The sequence below is a fragment of the Channa argus genome, chromosome 14 (genome assembly GCF_033026475.1).
Source record: "Channa argus isolate prfri chromosome 14, Channa argus male v1.0, whole genome shotgun sequence".
NCBI classification, from domain to species: Eukaryota; Metazoa; Chordata; class Actinopteri; order Anabantiformes; family Channidae; genus Channa; species Channa argus.
In genome coordinates, this window is record NC_090210.1 from 19,026,272 (window position 1) to 19,041,845 (window position 15,574).

The 15,574-nt window shown below is 41.5% G+C and overlaps 1 protein-coding gene across 19 annotated transcripts in view; it reads left to right on the forward strand.

Moving 5' to 3' along the window:
- LOC137140539 (band 4.1-like protein 3) overlaps positions 1 to 15,299 on the forward strand; it is a 44,548-nt gene extending 29,249 nt beyond the window's left edge. For 4 of the 19 annotated variants that reach the window (XM_067528799.1, XM_067528800.1, XM_067528798.1 and 1 more), the window contains 15 exons: positions 330 to 535; positions 954 to 1,538; positions 2,883 to 2,936; positions 3,985 to 4,020; positions 4,441 to 4,506; positions 5,143 to 5,337; positions 6,041 to 6,100; positions 6,583 to 7,266; positions 8,088 to 8,120; positions 8,326 to 8,403; positions 9,784 to 9,867; positions 10,606 to 10,704; positions 11,493 to 11,573; positions 11,888 to 12,003; positions 14,207 to 15,299. In XM_067528799.1, the coding sequence (XP_067384900.1) occupies positions 330 to 535; positions 954 to 1,538; positions 2,883 to 2,936; positions 3,985 to 4,020; positions 4,441 to 4,506; positions 5,143 to 5,337; positions 6,041 to 6,100; positions 6,583 to 7,266; positions 8,088 to 8,120; positions 8,326 to 8,403; positions 9,784 to 9,867; positions 10,606 to 10,704; positions 11,493 to 11,573; positions 11,888 to 11,998 (2,372 nt within the window). In that variant the 3' untranslated portion in view covers positions 11,999 to 12,003; positions 14,207 to 15,299. The remainder of the gene's footprint in view (positions 1 to 329; positions 536 to 953; positions 1,539 to 2,882; positions 2,937 to 3,984; positions 4,021 to 4,440; positions 4,507 to 5,142; positions 5,338 to 6,040; positions 6,101 to 6,582; positions 7,267 to 8,087; positions 8,121 to 8,325; positions 8,404 to 9,783; positions 9,868 to 10,605; positions 10,705 to 11,492; positions 11,574 to 11,887; positions 12,004 to 14,206) is intronic. The other 15 variants (XM_067528818.1, XM_067528806.1, XM_067528807.1 and 12 more) reach the window with 10 other exon arrangements.
- Positions 15,300 to 15,574: the final 275 nt, after the last annotated feature.

Here is a 15,574-nt window from a genome sequence, read left to right on the forward strand (position 1 = left end):
GTTTTTTTTTCTTTGAGTAACAAAAAAACATCCTTCTGAAAGATGCTACTGGTGCTTTTAGTGGGAGGAAATGTTGACAGAATCCTTTGTTGAAAGAGGAAACGAGTTTTTGTTCCTTTTATTTCCTGTATTTAGAATAATGTTGTTGACCTGAAAGTTGGAAAATTATTATTACAGTAAGATATTATTACAACAGTGCAGAGGAGTGAATAAGACCTTTTTATTCCACTGGTCATATTTTTGTCTGGAATTGAAAACGGACTCTTGATGTCTAGGAAATGTCACTGATTCAAGTTTGTCACATCCATCCTTTTCCTCTGGCATTTCAGCTCCCATCATGGAGAACCATGAGACCCTTATGAAGGACGGTGCCGCAGACGGGGCCACCAAAGTCATTGCCAAGGGAGACATTATCACCACGGTAACCACGGAGAAGAAAGCGGAGGAAGAGAAGGCGGAGCAGGAGGATGCTCAGATGGACGCTGTGGAGACCCCAGAGCCCACTGGCACAACACCGCTCAGACAAGACACAAAGGTAAACCACTGTGTACAAACAATTTCAGAGCTGCATTTAATTTGGATAAAAGAACCTTTCAGATGCTTTGATGGTTTTTTTTTTTTTTTTGTACTTGGTTCAAAGAGAGGGAACGGATAAAAATATGCCACCAGTGTGTCAAAGAGACTATCGTGTTTCTTAGAACCTGCTGTGACTGTCTTTTTTTACTCCTTTTTAAGATTTAAGATTGTGAATTTCCCAGTTGCTTTAAGCTTTACCCACTGCAGTAGAATAGGCCTAAGTGCTTTCATCTTCTGTGCGCTTTACTAATTAGCTTTTCTTTTCTTGTCCTTCCTTTGACCCCACACTATACTCGTGTGTGTGCTCATGCGTAATCGCCCCCGTCCCCCTCTCCATTTACACACATTATCCCTTCGTTGACATTTCTCTCCACCAGCGCTCCCCTCATGTATTCACAACTGACCCCCTCTGCTCCGAGTTATCGCTCCCCTCATCTCCCGTTTCATCAACTAAAGTGCGGCGGAGGCGCAGGGAGAACATGCACAAGCGGGCCTCGTCAGTCAGTCCAGCCAAGAGCAGCGCTGGGTGCCGCCGCCGGCAAGCCCGCGCCGACCGCAAAGCCGCGCTGCTGGAGGAGCAGGCGCTGCTGCTCTCGGCCCGCAAGCAGAGGCTAGAGCAGGGCAAGAGCCGTGGTGGCACACTCTTCTCCTTCTCCCTGCACCTGCCCGACCTGTCCTCCATCCTGGATGAGGACGGCTACATCACATTCCCCGATCTTTCAGAGATGCGCTTCCTCCCTGAGTGCGCGCAGAACTTCTTGCCCATTAAGTCACCGTCACTCATCCCCTGCTTTCTTTTCATTTTCTTCTTCCTGCTCTCCACTTCCTTCTCAGTGCCCTATGCTCTCACCCTCTCCTTCCCTTTGGCGCTGTGCCTCTGCTACCTGGAGCCCAAGGCAACCTCCCTGACTGCCTCCATAGCCCAGGGCTACCATGACCATGACAGTTCAGAGGAAGAGGAGGTGTGTGTGTGTGCGTACGCCTGTATGTTCCAGTACCCGCCTCTGGCTTAGAATGATAACGGTTAACTCCTTATCCTGTCCTGTATCTCGCTCTGCTGTATCACCAGTTCAGAGCTGACCTGGAGACTGTGTCTGTCCCAGTGTCTGTCAGTTCTCCTACTTTCAGAACCTCATCTCTGCCTGGTCACTCTCTCATCCTGTAGACCACATCCCCATCAACATCACAAGTACACAGAGATGAAGCTGCAAGTCTCACCATTTCATATTTGATCGGCTTGTAATTATTTCACCTTATTGAGAGGGTTAGACGCAAACTGATCGCATCATTTTGGAATTTTCATTCCAAAATGATTGGAATCTTCTTTCTGAAGCTGCATTCTGTGCATTTGCTTTAAGCAGCCATGAAATAACATTATATCTTTTGACTGAATGTGTTTATTACATGTTTTGAGATTTTGAAGAGGTCATCCGTCTTCATGTAGTTAGTAATTCTTCACCAAACCACAGCTTTGTGCCTAACCCATCTCAGTTTTATCACATGCATTCACAGCTTCAGAGTTTAAGAAGTGACTGTTAAAAGCTCAACACCAGTTGCATGGAAACATGTCCATATTTGTATGAGCACTCAGTCTTTCTGCATTGCTGCCAGACTCGAGCAGAGCAGCACAAATTAAAATGAATCATTTAAATTGAACATCTGCTAAAAGGGCATTTCAGTGAAGTAGCTTGCAGTGGAGGGCCAAGATGGCGTATTTTTCTCAGGCAACAATCCTTATGAAGTCACAAATGATGAGTTTAAAGTGATGCACGCTGTGATGCAGAGAGACTGTGACTATTAAATGCATCCAGATCATCCTCAGTGTCAACATGCATGGAGAGGAGGGGGAGGGCCTGAAAGTCAGGTTACTGTTCAGCAACAAAATGATCAAATTACATTTTATTATTGTGTGTTTGCAAAATAGAAAAACTGCAAATATTTCACCTACTTGGACTGAATATCATTAACGTTTTTACCCAAAGCAAATTTAATTATGTTACACTTAAATGTCAAAGTGACCGACCGAAGGTTTCAACTTCCTCTGAGTCTGTTTTGCTCGCCTACTTTTAGTTTGCTTTTCTTTCCTTATTTTTCTTTGTGTTTGTTCTTTCTTCTAAATTTCCCTGTAGTGTTGTCTGATAAAGCGTAGTTTACAGAAACAACCAGTGCATTTCCATTTGTTACATTTGTGGTTATGAAGAGTCTGTGCTCTGGTTAGAAATGCATTATTCGTGGTCTTACAAGTTGGGTGCTTCTTGTTTTCTTGCTTGCGTCTCGGGACGGTCTCGGTCTGTCTGTAAACGCAGACTGACAGCGAACAAACTGACTTTGCCTTTGATGGAGAGATGACTGCCACAGAGGTTTGTACATCGGCGAATGATGTCATATATGTAAAGCATGACAGAAATACCGACAGGAGAGAAGAAAGTGGAGATTAATCGTGGGTGTAATTAACACTGATACACTTAGAAGAATTTTTTTATTGAATTTCTGCACAGGATGCATGCATTGCATCTTCTAATGACTGAATTTAGTTTTTTTGGTTTGTTTAATATACTGTAAACAGCATGTTTCTGGCTCAGATTTTCTACTGTGCTTTCTATATATTACTATCAGTATTCTCCACTGGCCAGTTGACCGTTTACTAAGCCTGTCAAGCTTTTTATTCTTAATTTACGAGCATTACCGTCACATTTTTCTACTGAAAAAGCATTCATTTGTATTTTTGAAACACTAAATCTGTGATTTCAGACATACAGACACTGATAAAAGTGTTGGTACCCCTCCACATTACAAAAACAAAACTGACCAAGCAATACAATGTAAGAAATAAAAATCTGACTTTGTTTTTTAGTTTTGATTTAGCAGAATAGTCAAAACAACACAACTAAGTGTGTAACTACTTTTCTTCCATTAAAACTGAAGATTTGTGAAATGTCAATGACAGGAGATATCGCTCTAATCAAGTTATTTTCATTTGTTGTGTTTTTTTAAAATATTTCTAGCTGGACATGCTAATGAGTTTTATGCAGTCGACGCAAACACATTCTTTATTTATTCCTTGCTCACATTGTTTAATTCATTCCTTGCTCAAAGGCAAGGTACTAAAGAAGCCCCACTTCACACTCATCATGCTCTCCACTCAAACATGGACAATTCTAAAGATTGACAGGCTTAATTACAGTTGCTGCAGTAGCAGCTATGATTGCACAAGTGCTATATCTGTTAAAAAGTCAGTTCTTTTACAATATTCTCAACTTTTTGAAATTCGCAACCACCAACTTTATCCTCTGATTATCTCACTTTTGCTCCCTTTCTTTCTCTTCACCTGTTGCATCTCGTGCCTATAATCCCCGTTTTCCTCCTCGTCTCACTGTTTCTGTCTCCTCCTCTGTACGTGCTTGTCAGTCGGAAGCAGATGAGGACTCTGACATGCGGACTCAGGTACACGCGCTTGCTTTGTGGCCCTATTCAGTGCATCACATTGCCACCAAATGCACGGAGTCCCTCAGACATCAGCAGTCACTTTGTGTCGTCCCTCCGCTTTGGCATTACCTTCTGCTGCTGCTTTTCACATACTCGCTTTCACACCACAGTCCAGCCTGACTATTCACACTCACCAGAGTTCACTTTCTGTGCTGCCGCAGTCTCACCATTTCAGTCAATGTTTCACAGACTTTAGTTTGTAACAGTGGAGTCATGTTCATTTTTTTTTTCCTGCTGCACCAAAGAGTCCGATTTTGTCTTTTAATGATATTGGCACCCTATGTAAAAAGAAAAAAACTCAGTCTTCCCTAATTCATATAAATTTAACAAATCAGAGCAACTTTAACTACAATTCCTCTCCCCTCTTTTTCATTTCAGTATAGTTTCATAAGACGAGTAAAAGGGGAAACCGTTTTTATCAGGCATAGCAATCTAATGCTAGAGGTTGGTAAGAAACCGATGCATGACTTAAATTTGCATGCTGGTGTTTTCGGTAATAGAAATCTCAAGAACTGATAAGAAGTATATCTAACCTGTTTGTACCAGTATTAGATACACGTTTTTGCGCTCCCTGTGTAAATAGGAGCGATTTTCGTTTATTTAACAGAGTTCTTGCTGTTTTGCAGAGGTCCTCTAACCTGATTTGAGTGTTGCATTAGCTTAAACTAAAACTAATTCAGTGAAATATTGCACGATGCCATTTATTTTCATCAAATAGTCCTAAATGCTCCCTTAGCATTTAAGTACAAGCTGCTACTCTCTTAATTACAGTTGCATTGTTGTTGAACCGTTTTGCTGTTATTTTTTGCTCTTTTGGTGCAAGGTGTTGCACAGGTAGCCTGCACAGCCTCCTAAACCGGCCTGTGGCCAATAAAGCATTAGGAAGCACATAATGCAACTGATTTCGGTCTTTATCCATTGATTTAAGGCCGTTTCAGAGCTGCATTTTATGCTGCCCAACCATTTTTAGTAATTCATTGGATATGCAAGCTACCGTTGCGAATGTAAAGCATGGCCATAGTTCCCTCCATCCTGCTCCTGCCCTCACCTACCTGTATCATGGTTGGCCGGCTGCTTTAGGACACTGAGCCACCAGAGGAGATGGTCAAGCACCAAACCAACATCAGAGAACTGAAGCGAACGTTTCTGGAGACCGGCGGCAGCACGCCGGGTCTGACAGAATGGGAGAAGAGACTCTCATCATCCCCTGCACACTCCCCCCGGCCAGACGACGCACCAATGATAGAGCCGCTAGAGCCGCTGGAGACACAGGATGTAAGCTGCAGCGCAGAGCAGACTGAATGACGGCGTGTGTGTGTGAAGCATTACATCACAGAGGAGATTTCTGTATAAACAAAGACGTCAATCTCAGGAGCGATCTCTTAATGAGTCACAGTGCAGAGAAATAAATATGCATAATAGGCCTAGAGACATAATTTTCTATCAAAATATGCGGAACGCAGTATATTATAAACTCCAAAGTGCTCAAGTGCATATTAAAGAAAAATATTAAGTAGCCACCTTGATAGAAAAATTTTACTTGTAAAGTCATTTGAAGTTATTGGGCAAATTAAGTTTGGCAGTATCACCATATGTCTTCACTAAATCCCTTCAGCAGCTGATTAATTCAGTAATTTATGCAGTAATGGTAAGTGACATCATTAATCAGTAATATGATAGTTGCACTCAGTGACATTACGTGCAGTTTTATCAGTTTCTTCATTACTTGTGCAACATAATTTCATGAACCCATGCAGGACAAAGGAGCAGCGCTAATTAAAATCTGTAATCGTTGACCATTGATCAAATATGTCAGACTGACTGGAATGAAAAGAAGCTGGTTCTCTGGAGCAGCTTTGGGAACACGATATTGTCCATTTGAACATGTAGTCACAATGGACATGTCCTTTCTTTGTCTGTATCAATCTGTCACCTTTTATTTCTTTGTTTTTTTGTTTTGTTTTTTTTTTTCCTGCAGACTACCGATGAGCAGCTTGAAGGACAGACCAAAGAGGAAGTGGAACCTAAAGCCACTGAGGTAAACCACATCCAATCAGAGTGGCACACTTGAAATATTTGTGATTTTGTGCGTGGGGATGTTTGTTGACCTTTCCGCCTACTAGCTCCATACGTATGTGGACACGGTATCTGGTGTTTTGGCTTTTGGCTTTTACCAATTCACAGTTAAAGTAAAAAATAAAAATAAAAAAGAAGCATGAAATATGTTTCTTGTCTATAGTTTTGACAATACATATATAATATCTGAGAACTGAAGTAATTTTCGATTATTAGTGTTTCCTTTTTAACCCTGTGTCTGACTCAAATATTAGTCTTTATTCCAGGGCTTTAAAGCTTACAACCTAACCATGCATCTCTGTCCACACACTTGTAGAGCTCAGTTTGTGTGTTAATGTCTAAGCAAAAATTCTCTTGAGCTTCTTCTCACTGTGTCTTGCTATGTGATGCTCTTTGTCTGTTAAGCTGAACGACTCATTTCCAATAAGTCGAGTGTCTCCCCAGGCAACAGGATATCTGGTGAAATATGTGGTGGATAGTATCGTAACAGATGGGGCTACCTCCTCGGGGCCTCACGGGATTAGTCTGTCAACTACTATGGACGACGATGTCTTTATGGACGGTACCTTGAGGGAAGTAGAGGAGAAAACCCCCGACTCCCAAGACGAGGTGTCTGAAAGGTCTGTGGTGAAGGTCAGTCCTGGCGCCGTCAGACAGGAAGTGTCCAAGGCCATCAGTGATAAGAAAGGGACACTCATTATCCTAAAGGAGCAAGAGGATAACGTTGATACATGGGACACAGAGATGAGGGCTTTGGGAGAAAAGGAAGTGCCTTTTGTCCCCGGAGAAGCTGAAGCTGATGAGAACGAAATCGTTGCTGCCTCTAAAGAAATAGAAACTATCAAAGAAGTCGGGAAACTGAGTCCCAACCTGAAGATAAAAAATGACGACATGACTCAGATTAAAAGTAGTGACTCGCCTAAAAAGGCCATGGCATCATGGATTTCGGAGGACGTGATGTCAGGGGTGTCACAGGTCATGAGTGTATCAGCAAAGGAAGTCAAAGAGACATCTGATGGTCAGCAGCAGAAAGCAGAAGTCTTCACCTGTGAAGTCCAGACTGAGCAATCAAGGTCCAGCCTGACTCAGATTACACTTTCTGAATCTTCAGCTACATCCTTAGTTGTGGTACTGTATAAAAACTAAAAGCAACAACCTGGTATTGGCTGCCTCCCTCCATATCTCCACCACCACCCACAGCTTACCCCCATTGCCCTCCTTCCAGCAGCAGCAGCCAAACCAGTCTAACAGCAGTTTAATCAAGCGTTGTGCATGGCTAACAGTCCCTTAACACCCAGCATTTTTTCTCACGCAAAGATTTCTGTTGAGAACAAGCCTGCTGCTTCTACGATTTTGGGTTTGTCTTTCAGTTTGTTGACAGCTAAAACAGCTCGCCTCGCATTAGTAGCTCCACAGCTGATAAGAAAGAAACGAATGCTCTGGCTGGCTTCTTGTTTATTTGTTTGTGAGTTTTTTTAATATTTTGCTCAGCTACATCTTCTTCCAGCTCTGTTATCAGTTCCCTGAAAGCGATGACTTCATAGCCCTGGCTCAGTGCCACCACTGCAGCTTTACCCACCTCATCCTCTGAAATCCCCCTCCGTCTCTGTAACGAGTCGGGGGAAACAGTCCACCGAAAGGATTTCACTCTTCTTAAGACACAGTTTCCAAAAGCAGATTAGCTCAAATCTGTAGCCATTGGATTAAGAGACTCTAGAAATGGAGTTTTGTTTTGAGGTTTTGGGATTTGTTTTTGGCATCAGGTTCAGCTGATTTAATGAGCTGCATAATGGAATTCCATTCAATCCATACTTTTTATTTCAGAACTTTTATTTTTCCTCCCTTTCTCTGTTTGCTCTTTGTCTGGTGTTCACTGTGTGTCCACTTTAACTGTCCTCTCTTTCACTTTCTCTCTATCCTCATGTCCATCCATTCTTCTTTCCCATCAGTCTACGCTCGGATGGATTTCTTCCTCTCAAAAGGTGACCTCTCCTCTATGGTCCTCATAAATGATTTTTAAATTTCGGTGCCTGTTATATGTAATTTTGTAAGGTTGTACACCGTGAGAAGCTAACATATCCATTTTTCTCTGTCAGGTTTGGTGCTGAACCGCCTTGTACTCATTGGAATATTTTTTATTTTCATAGTAATGAAAACGCCATCTGACTATACAAATATCATTCACAGATGTCATCTGACCCAGAGGAGAAGGTAGTGGATACCACAGAGATCAAGGCAGCACCGCCCGAGTCAACAGGGCCAATGGTGAATATCCAGAGCACAGAGGCTGCAAAGCCTTGAATTGGTGGCTACAACAGCAGAGTTCACAGTCATAGCTGTGTCTGCAGGGCGTGCAGAGAGAGAGCATGAGTGTGTAGCAGTGTGTAGCAGTGTTACACTGCGGTGTTAGTGACAGCAGCTCAGCTTATCTACCAGCTGGCTCTGTTAATAGTGGAAAATCTGTTACTCTTGGCTCTTCACTGTCTTTTAATTGAGGTCCACTGTGTGCATCTGTGGAGTTGCAACAATGCAGCCAGTAGCCACAATTTTTGCAGTTAGATGTGAACCTGTCTCACATCGCTCAGCGTAGCATTAAAAGAGGAAAATAAGATGCAGGTGTGGAGGGGGAGGCATTCATGTGAACACATAAAAAGGATGGTTTCAGATCCATTGTTTACATCAGAGGCTGTGGAAGGAAAGAGGAGCTTCCTTCCTGAGGAGAGGAGAGACGCAAAAACATGGAGTGTTGCTTAGAAGTTTATAAAGTGGAATTAGCAGGAGAGAGGACGAAGGCAGGTGTAGCTGACCAGAGGAGCCAGTTCTCCAATGGAGTGCTGTGTTTTGAGGAGTTCCATAAAGAGATGGCATCATGAAGATGTGTGTGTTCACCAGCATAAGATAAAATACCGACATTTTAAAAGCCTTGTCCTTTGGAATAAGGAACGTTACTGTGTACAGATGGGCTTCCTCATAAGTTGAAATGGAAAGAGTAAAGGAGAAAAATATGAATGAAAACTGAGCATATCCGAAAAGTATGATGATGAAGAACTGAGTATAAAAGAATGTGTTTATAGAATGTTTTCTGAAGGGAAAGAAGACGCCATGACTTCACACGAAGAACAAAATAGTCCAAGTAGAAGGTTTTATAATGTTGGAACATGATGTGGATCTGACATCCTACCCCTTTTACCTCTAACTGTGGCTCAGTCAGAGGTAACCCTGCATCAGCTCCAATGGACTCAGACCTGTAACTTCTTTACCTTTCTCCTGCTAACACAGTCTGCCACCAATACCAGAGGGCAGAACTTGATCAACTTGTTAACGTCACAGTTAGGCCACGTGCACCCAGTTGATTGAAGCGTTGTGATTCACATTATCCAGCATCCTCTGCTAAACTAGATTTAGGGACTCTAATTTGTGACAGCATGACTGGTTTAGAGACTTTAAGCATATTAGTTCATTAGCTTGTGGGATTTATTTTTAATTATGTACAAAAGTGTTGGTGCTGTTTTAAGAACAAAGACCGTTTAACTGTGAACACCTACAGTACAGTGGTTGATTACAGAGAGAGTTTTGCATAAATTACTGGACACACTCCTTTTGTGATCATTTATTTTTGGTTTTATATTCTGTTTTGCCCTCTAGAGTCTTGAGGTCATTGAGGTGGGTTCCAAAGAGACGCCTGTGATCCACACAGAGACAAAAACCATCACCTATGAGGCTGCAGAGGTACATAAAAATCATAATTAATATCACCTCCATTTCATATTTCAAGTACAAAATAGTTTTAATTTGCTTCAGTCTAATTCTCCTATTCATTCCACCAACTTTTTGTGGGGGGGTGGGGGTGGATGCTTTACTGTGTTGACCAGCTAGAGTCACTTACAGTGTCTGTCAGCTGTTTGATGTTGGCAGGAAGCTTACAGCATTCAGAGCTTATCTGCTGCAAACAGCTGCCCTGTGCAGCTGAAAATGAGACTGTGAGCACAGAGAATGAATCACCTGCACAGTGTGAGATAATTGTCTGTTAGTCCTCTCTTTACTAGTATTTACTGAATAAATCTGTATTTTTTTTATATTAATTCTAGCATAAATTTCTACGTTATTTGTAGTTTTGAAATGTTTCGCTCCACAGTTGCACAGGAAATCCCCCAACTCTGCAATTACCATGCCCCTCATTGAACATATTTCACCAATTTTAGTTAACCTAGAATAGGTGCAGTTGGAATTTGACAACAATCCTCAGATATACTTACTGTATGTTATCTCACCCACTTTAGCAACTGAGTTTTACAGACAAAAATAAAGCTAAAAAAGAATTTCAGGTGGGCACAGACTCTAAATGAATGCGACTGTTGATCTGCATTTGTTTAATTTGAAAGAAGAAAAAAATCAAGTACTACAGCTTTAAGGCTACAGTAACAGTTTAGTGAGCTGTCATGTCAAAATGGACTGTCTTGTCAACAGGTTGACACTAATGGTGACGCAGACCCCGGGGTGCTGCTGAGTGCTCAGACCATCACCTCAGAAACCACCAGTACTACAACAACCACACACATCACAAAGGTCAGAGTTCTGTTCTCCCTTTGACCTCTTAACACATCTGCTGCCTTTGCTGTTTTATTCTATGTTTGCTGCAGAATTAGAATCATAAAGAGTTGGAGGGTGTGGAAAGGAAGTTTATCGTGTAGTTTAGAGACATGCTTCATTAGACACTGCTGCCTGGGGGAAGTATAACGGTGCGGCAGACAAAAGGTGCATTTGTTCCTCTCTGACTGACATTTAAACGCCTTCATTTTGAAATAAACTGATGCAAAAATCTTGAATCTTCATTTACCAGAAATGATGTAGGATGATGGTTTTGCAAAACGTACTAAAGGGATTTCAAGTTACACACAGTAAGTCCAAATTTATCGGGACTGCAAGGATTTCCACTCATAAATTATTTATTAGTAACTAACAGTTATACTCATCTTTTTGTTTATGGTTTCATCGTTAGATCTCAGAAAAGGTGAAAATATCTGGAGAGTAAAACAAGCAGACATCTGAGAAGCTGACACTGACGACTTTAATTTATTATTTTTTCCAGATTATACAAAGAGCTGCAAATGCATTTTTCTTGCAGTTAAATAATTGTAGAGCATGAGAAGTGCTCAACAACTGCAATACAGAATATATTCTATCGTTTTAGTTCTATGTATTTACACAACCATCCATTTCAGGATTTAATAATAATAAACACAAAAATACTGCAAAATAAAAAATGTGTTCAAACAAACTTTAAGGTAATGTGCGTTTGTTGCAGATGTTTTCATGCATCAGTTGATGACCCCTTTCTTTTGTGTACTTGTCAGACGGTGAAAGGAGGAATATCGGAGACGAGAATCGAGAAACGGATCGTCATCACAGGAGATGCAGACATCGATCACGATGAGGTCTCGTTTTTCTCACGTTTGTTTTTGCCTGTTTGTCAATAATTATTAACCAATGACCACGAAAAAGTGGCGTGACTGGCTCCGGTGACCCTTGTATTTGCGTGTAGTACAGAGTGGCCTAGCATGTAACATTTTAAACAAAGCAGTAATAACTTGTGATGTGAATTTAAAAAGAATAATGGAAGTGTGAGAGAAAAAGTGACTTCCCTCTGGGCATATTGACTTACGATCCAACATCCCCATCCCTCCCTGCCCCTTCCCCATTCTCTGTCTCCCCCTGGTGATCCCTCCTGGCACTGCACCCCTGTAAATAGGCTCTGGCTCAGGCCATAAAGGAGGCTAAAGAACAGCATCCTGACATGTCAGTGACCAAGGTAGTGGTACATAAAGAGACAGAGATCACGCCAGAGGAGGGGGAGGACTGACCCAGGTAAGACAACAAGGCCCCAGCCCTGGTTCTGGCCCTGTCTGGTTTAGTCTGGTCTGGTCTGCTTTTACCTTTAGCTGGTTTCCATTCTCCAGCATGCTGCTTTCCCATCAGTTCTTTGTCCAACTGGTACAGAGAGCCTTGCTTCTGTAGCACTACCTGCTAATGCATCATGCTGTTGTCATTCCAGCTCCTCCACCGGATATTACAGTCTCAGCTCATAGGCCTAAAACCTTTAAAGTAATGCTGCTGCTGGCAGTCACATACAGTCTCTGGTAGTTTCAGTGCAACACTCCCTCCCCACTAAGTTACAATAGTGATGCCTGCATGTTGTACAGTATTGTGTTAAAACATGTTCCGCACGTTGATGTGTGTAGATAGTGTAGCCTCTCAAAGGACACTGGCCACGGTGAGGGATTAAATACCGGCTGAACCAGCTTCTGCTTCTCAGTCGGTGGCTCCAAACGTGCTTCTATAGAATGTAATCTGATCTTGACTGTACACAGTTGTGCTTTATTTTCAACTTTGATCCTATAGTAAAAAATCACGTGCATTCATTCACTACATAATTACTTATTGCGAGCAAAATTAAATTATTTGCACAAAAAACAAAAATTGCATTTTGCCTAAACCAGTATGCTCAAATACATGTAGCATAAGTGATGCTACTTAGCATGTAGATTTTTGATTGATTTAGTTCATTTCAAATATTAACAATATTCAGTATTTTAAAAGTCAGTGAATTAGGTTTAGGTAAGTTACACCAGCTGTTCTCCTGCAGTGTTGGTATTAGTCTCATTGCTTGCTTAATTATAACACGATAAAAAAGCAACTGGACGGTGTTTATGGATTTAAAGTTCATGCATTGGATACATCCCACACGTAAAACAAATTGTGACCGATTTTTATAAGTCACATTCTTCCTTTCTGTGTTGGTGGAAATGGTGTCTCCACAATTTGTGTTTCAACTTGTCCGCTGTCAGTATTGCGGGAATTATGTCAGGTGTGGAGCTGCATCAGGCAGCCTCTCGTTCCACTGTAACCACAGCATGTCATTATAACTCCACCATCTTCAAACGACTTTATTCTAATTTACCTTTCCGCCCTGAAGCTTATTATTTCATTGGCTTTTGGCTGAAGCGATCCCAAGACGCAGGGTTTGGGATGGTGCATGTACTTGACTCACCAGATGGGAATGCTTGGCCTTGTTTCAGTGGCCTAGCCCTCAGTTTTCTGTGTGTGTGTGTGGGTGCGTGTATGGACAGATTATAGTTGAGTACCATGTTTAGGCTGACATTTTGATCTGTTCTCACAACTTCAGAAACCTTGTCAGTAAGACTTTGTTTTGAGGTTAGTTAGGGGAAGAGTTGTGGTTTGGCATTTAGTTGTGATGTGCAATCAATGAGTGTCCTCACAGCTATAGAACAACAAGTGGGGGTGTGTGCTTTGTTTCTGAATAGCTCTACTAACAAGAGATGCTTCCTGCGTGGTCTTTTGGATGTTTGTTGGTTTACACTAGTAGATACACACAGAGTAGAAGGGCAAATACAGTTCATACGTTTGAAAACTAATGGAGCAGCATTTACCACAGCATTAAAATGAATATTCAACAATTTCTGTCTCTCTTCAGTTTTCAAGTGTGTGACTTTCAGTCGTTGGAAATTAAAACACCATGCTTTATTCATAATGGGTTTTCAGCTACTGCATTAGAGTGGAGTCTGAGGTGGTTTCTGGTTTCTTTATATACAAGTCACTGATCAAAAGAAACAGCTTAATGAATAAAGCATGGTCCACTGGAGAAGAGCTTTGTGACGTGTTTCTCATTTTGCTGGACAAAACTCCCGAGTGTAAGACAGAACGATGGTTTTCTGTATTTGTTTTTTCTCTTGAAAAATCAGCAGCATGTGTCTTCACTCCCAAGAGGCTGTGAAATAATTACAATGATTCTCACAGACATTGGACAATTATTGCTTTATTTGTTTCTGACTAGAAAGCTCCCAAGAAGCCTGTGTGTATCTACGTTGTGTGTTTACATTTTTGTAACTCTGTAGCCTCTTGGTGTGCATCTGTTTGTACTGGTGAAGGGGCCATAGCCTTCTATCAGGCTCCTTTTTTTGTCTGTGGCAGCTGCACTGTTTTGCTCTAAAGGTTCAGAGGTGATCCAGAATGCAGGATGTACTGACTGCTGTTTCCTCTGCTCTTCCAGGAGTAACACAGAGGGCTGTTTTCTGTTCAACCTCCAACAGTCCAACATCCAGAACTGCTACATATATCACACCGGGACTCTCACAGAAGACTAGAAACAACTCCTTACTCTCCAAATGCTGCAGCTCGCCGCTAGTCGCAAGCCATCACCCGCAAAAATAAATAAAGGCATTTAGCATGAGAAGGACACAATATTGCATTTTCCAACAAATGGAAAGATTATACAGAAAGCCACCTGATTTCACATATGGTTCCAGATCCATCTGCACGCCAAATCCCTGCGTGCAGCAAGCAGACCTTTTGCTTTCACTGCCTTATGACTTTAATGCATTTTTATGATTATTGAGAATAATTATTGTAGCAATTTTTATTTATGAAATAAAGCCATCACTCCAAAACAGAATATTGCTGTAGGCTGAATATGCTAGAGCAAACACTATTTAACCTTGCTGTAGACGTGCCAACCAACCTCATTTGCCAGCAAGCATCGTCTCACTCACTCCAAAAACTGTATCATTTTCCACACACGACTACGGGAATCACTACAGCCTAGAACTGCACATATCAAAGCTTCCCTAGGAAAATGGCAAATTCTCTTTCACAGTTGATTTTTGTCTTGTCTACCTGAATTGCATTTTGCTTCAAATGATTATTACTTATGAATTGATTCCACCACTGCCACGCCTAATTTGTGTCGTTCTATACTGGCAAAAGCAAAGCAATCAGGATTTCTGTGAAGGAAACCGAGTTGTATGTGCCCGTGCAGGGTTTGAGTGTTTTGCAGGGATAGATGATCAGCCACAGGACAAGTCCAACGTTTGTGTGACTGTGAGACCAAGGCCTCAGACAGTGAGCTCTGCCCCAAACAAGATGCAAAGCCAAGAGAGATTTGTCAACCTCACCACCACCACCTGGTGCCACTCACATCTGTTATAAATGTTTCTGAATAGCTGAATATTGTTCATGTACAGCCATGTTTTCCTCAAACTGGTGAAATAAAAGTGTAGGAGGCATTTCACTTAATTTGCTGTTTTCTTCTCCAATAATAAAATGTTGGCCACAACACTGGAATGTGTGTCAAAAGTGAATCAGTATTCGCATCAGTGTCAAATGCATTTTGTGACAATAACCACAAACAGCTACTTCCGACAAGAGTTTGATTGTTTGTTTTTTTTTCTTTTACGTGGGATTTAATTAATCCATTGCTTATGTCCCAGCCTGCTTTGAGTTGGCTCTCTAAAAGATTAAATGGTGATCTTATTAATTTAACATGCATTACAGGCTTCAAATCATTCATTTGTTCAACTTTGATTAAAAGCCAAAGGCATCTATCAAATGCGTTACAGAGAAATGACAGACATTTTAAAAG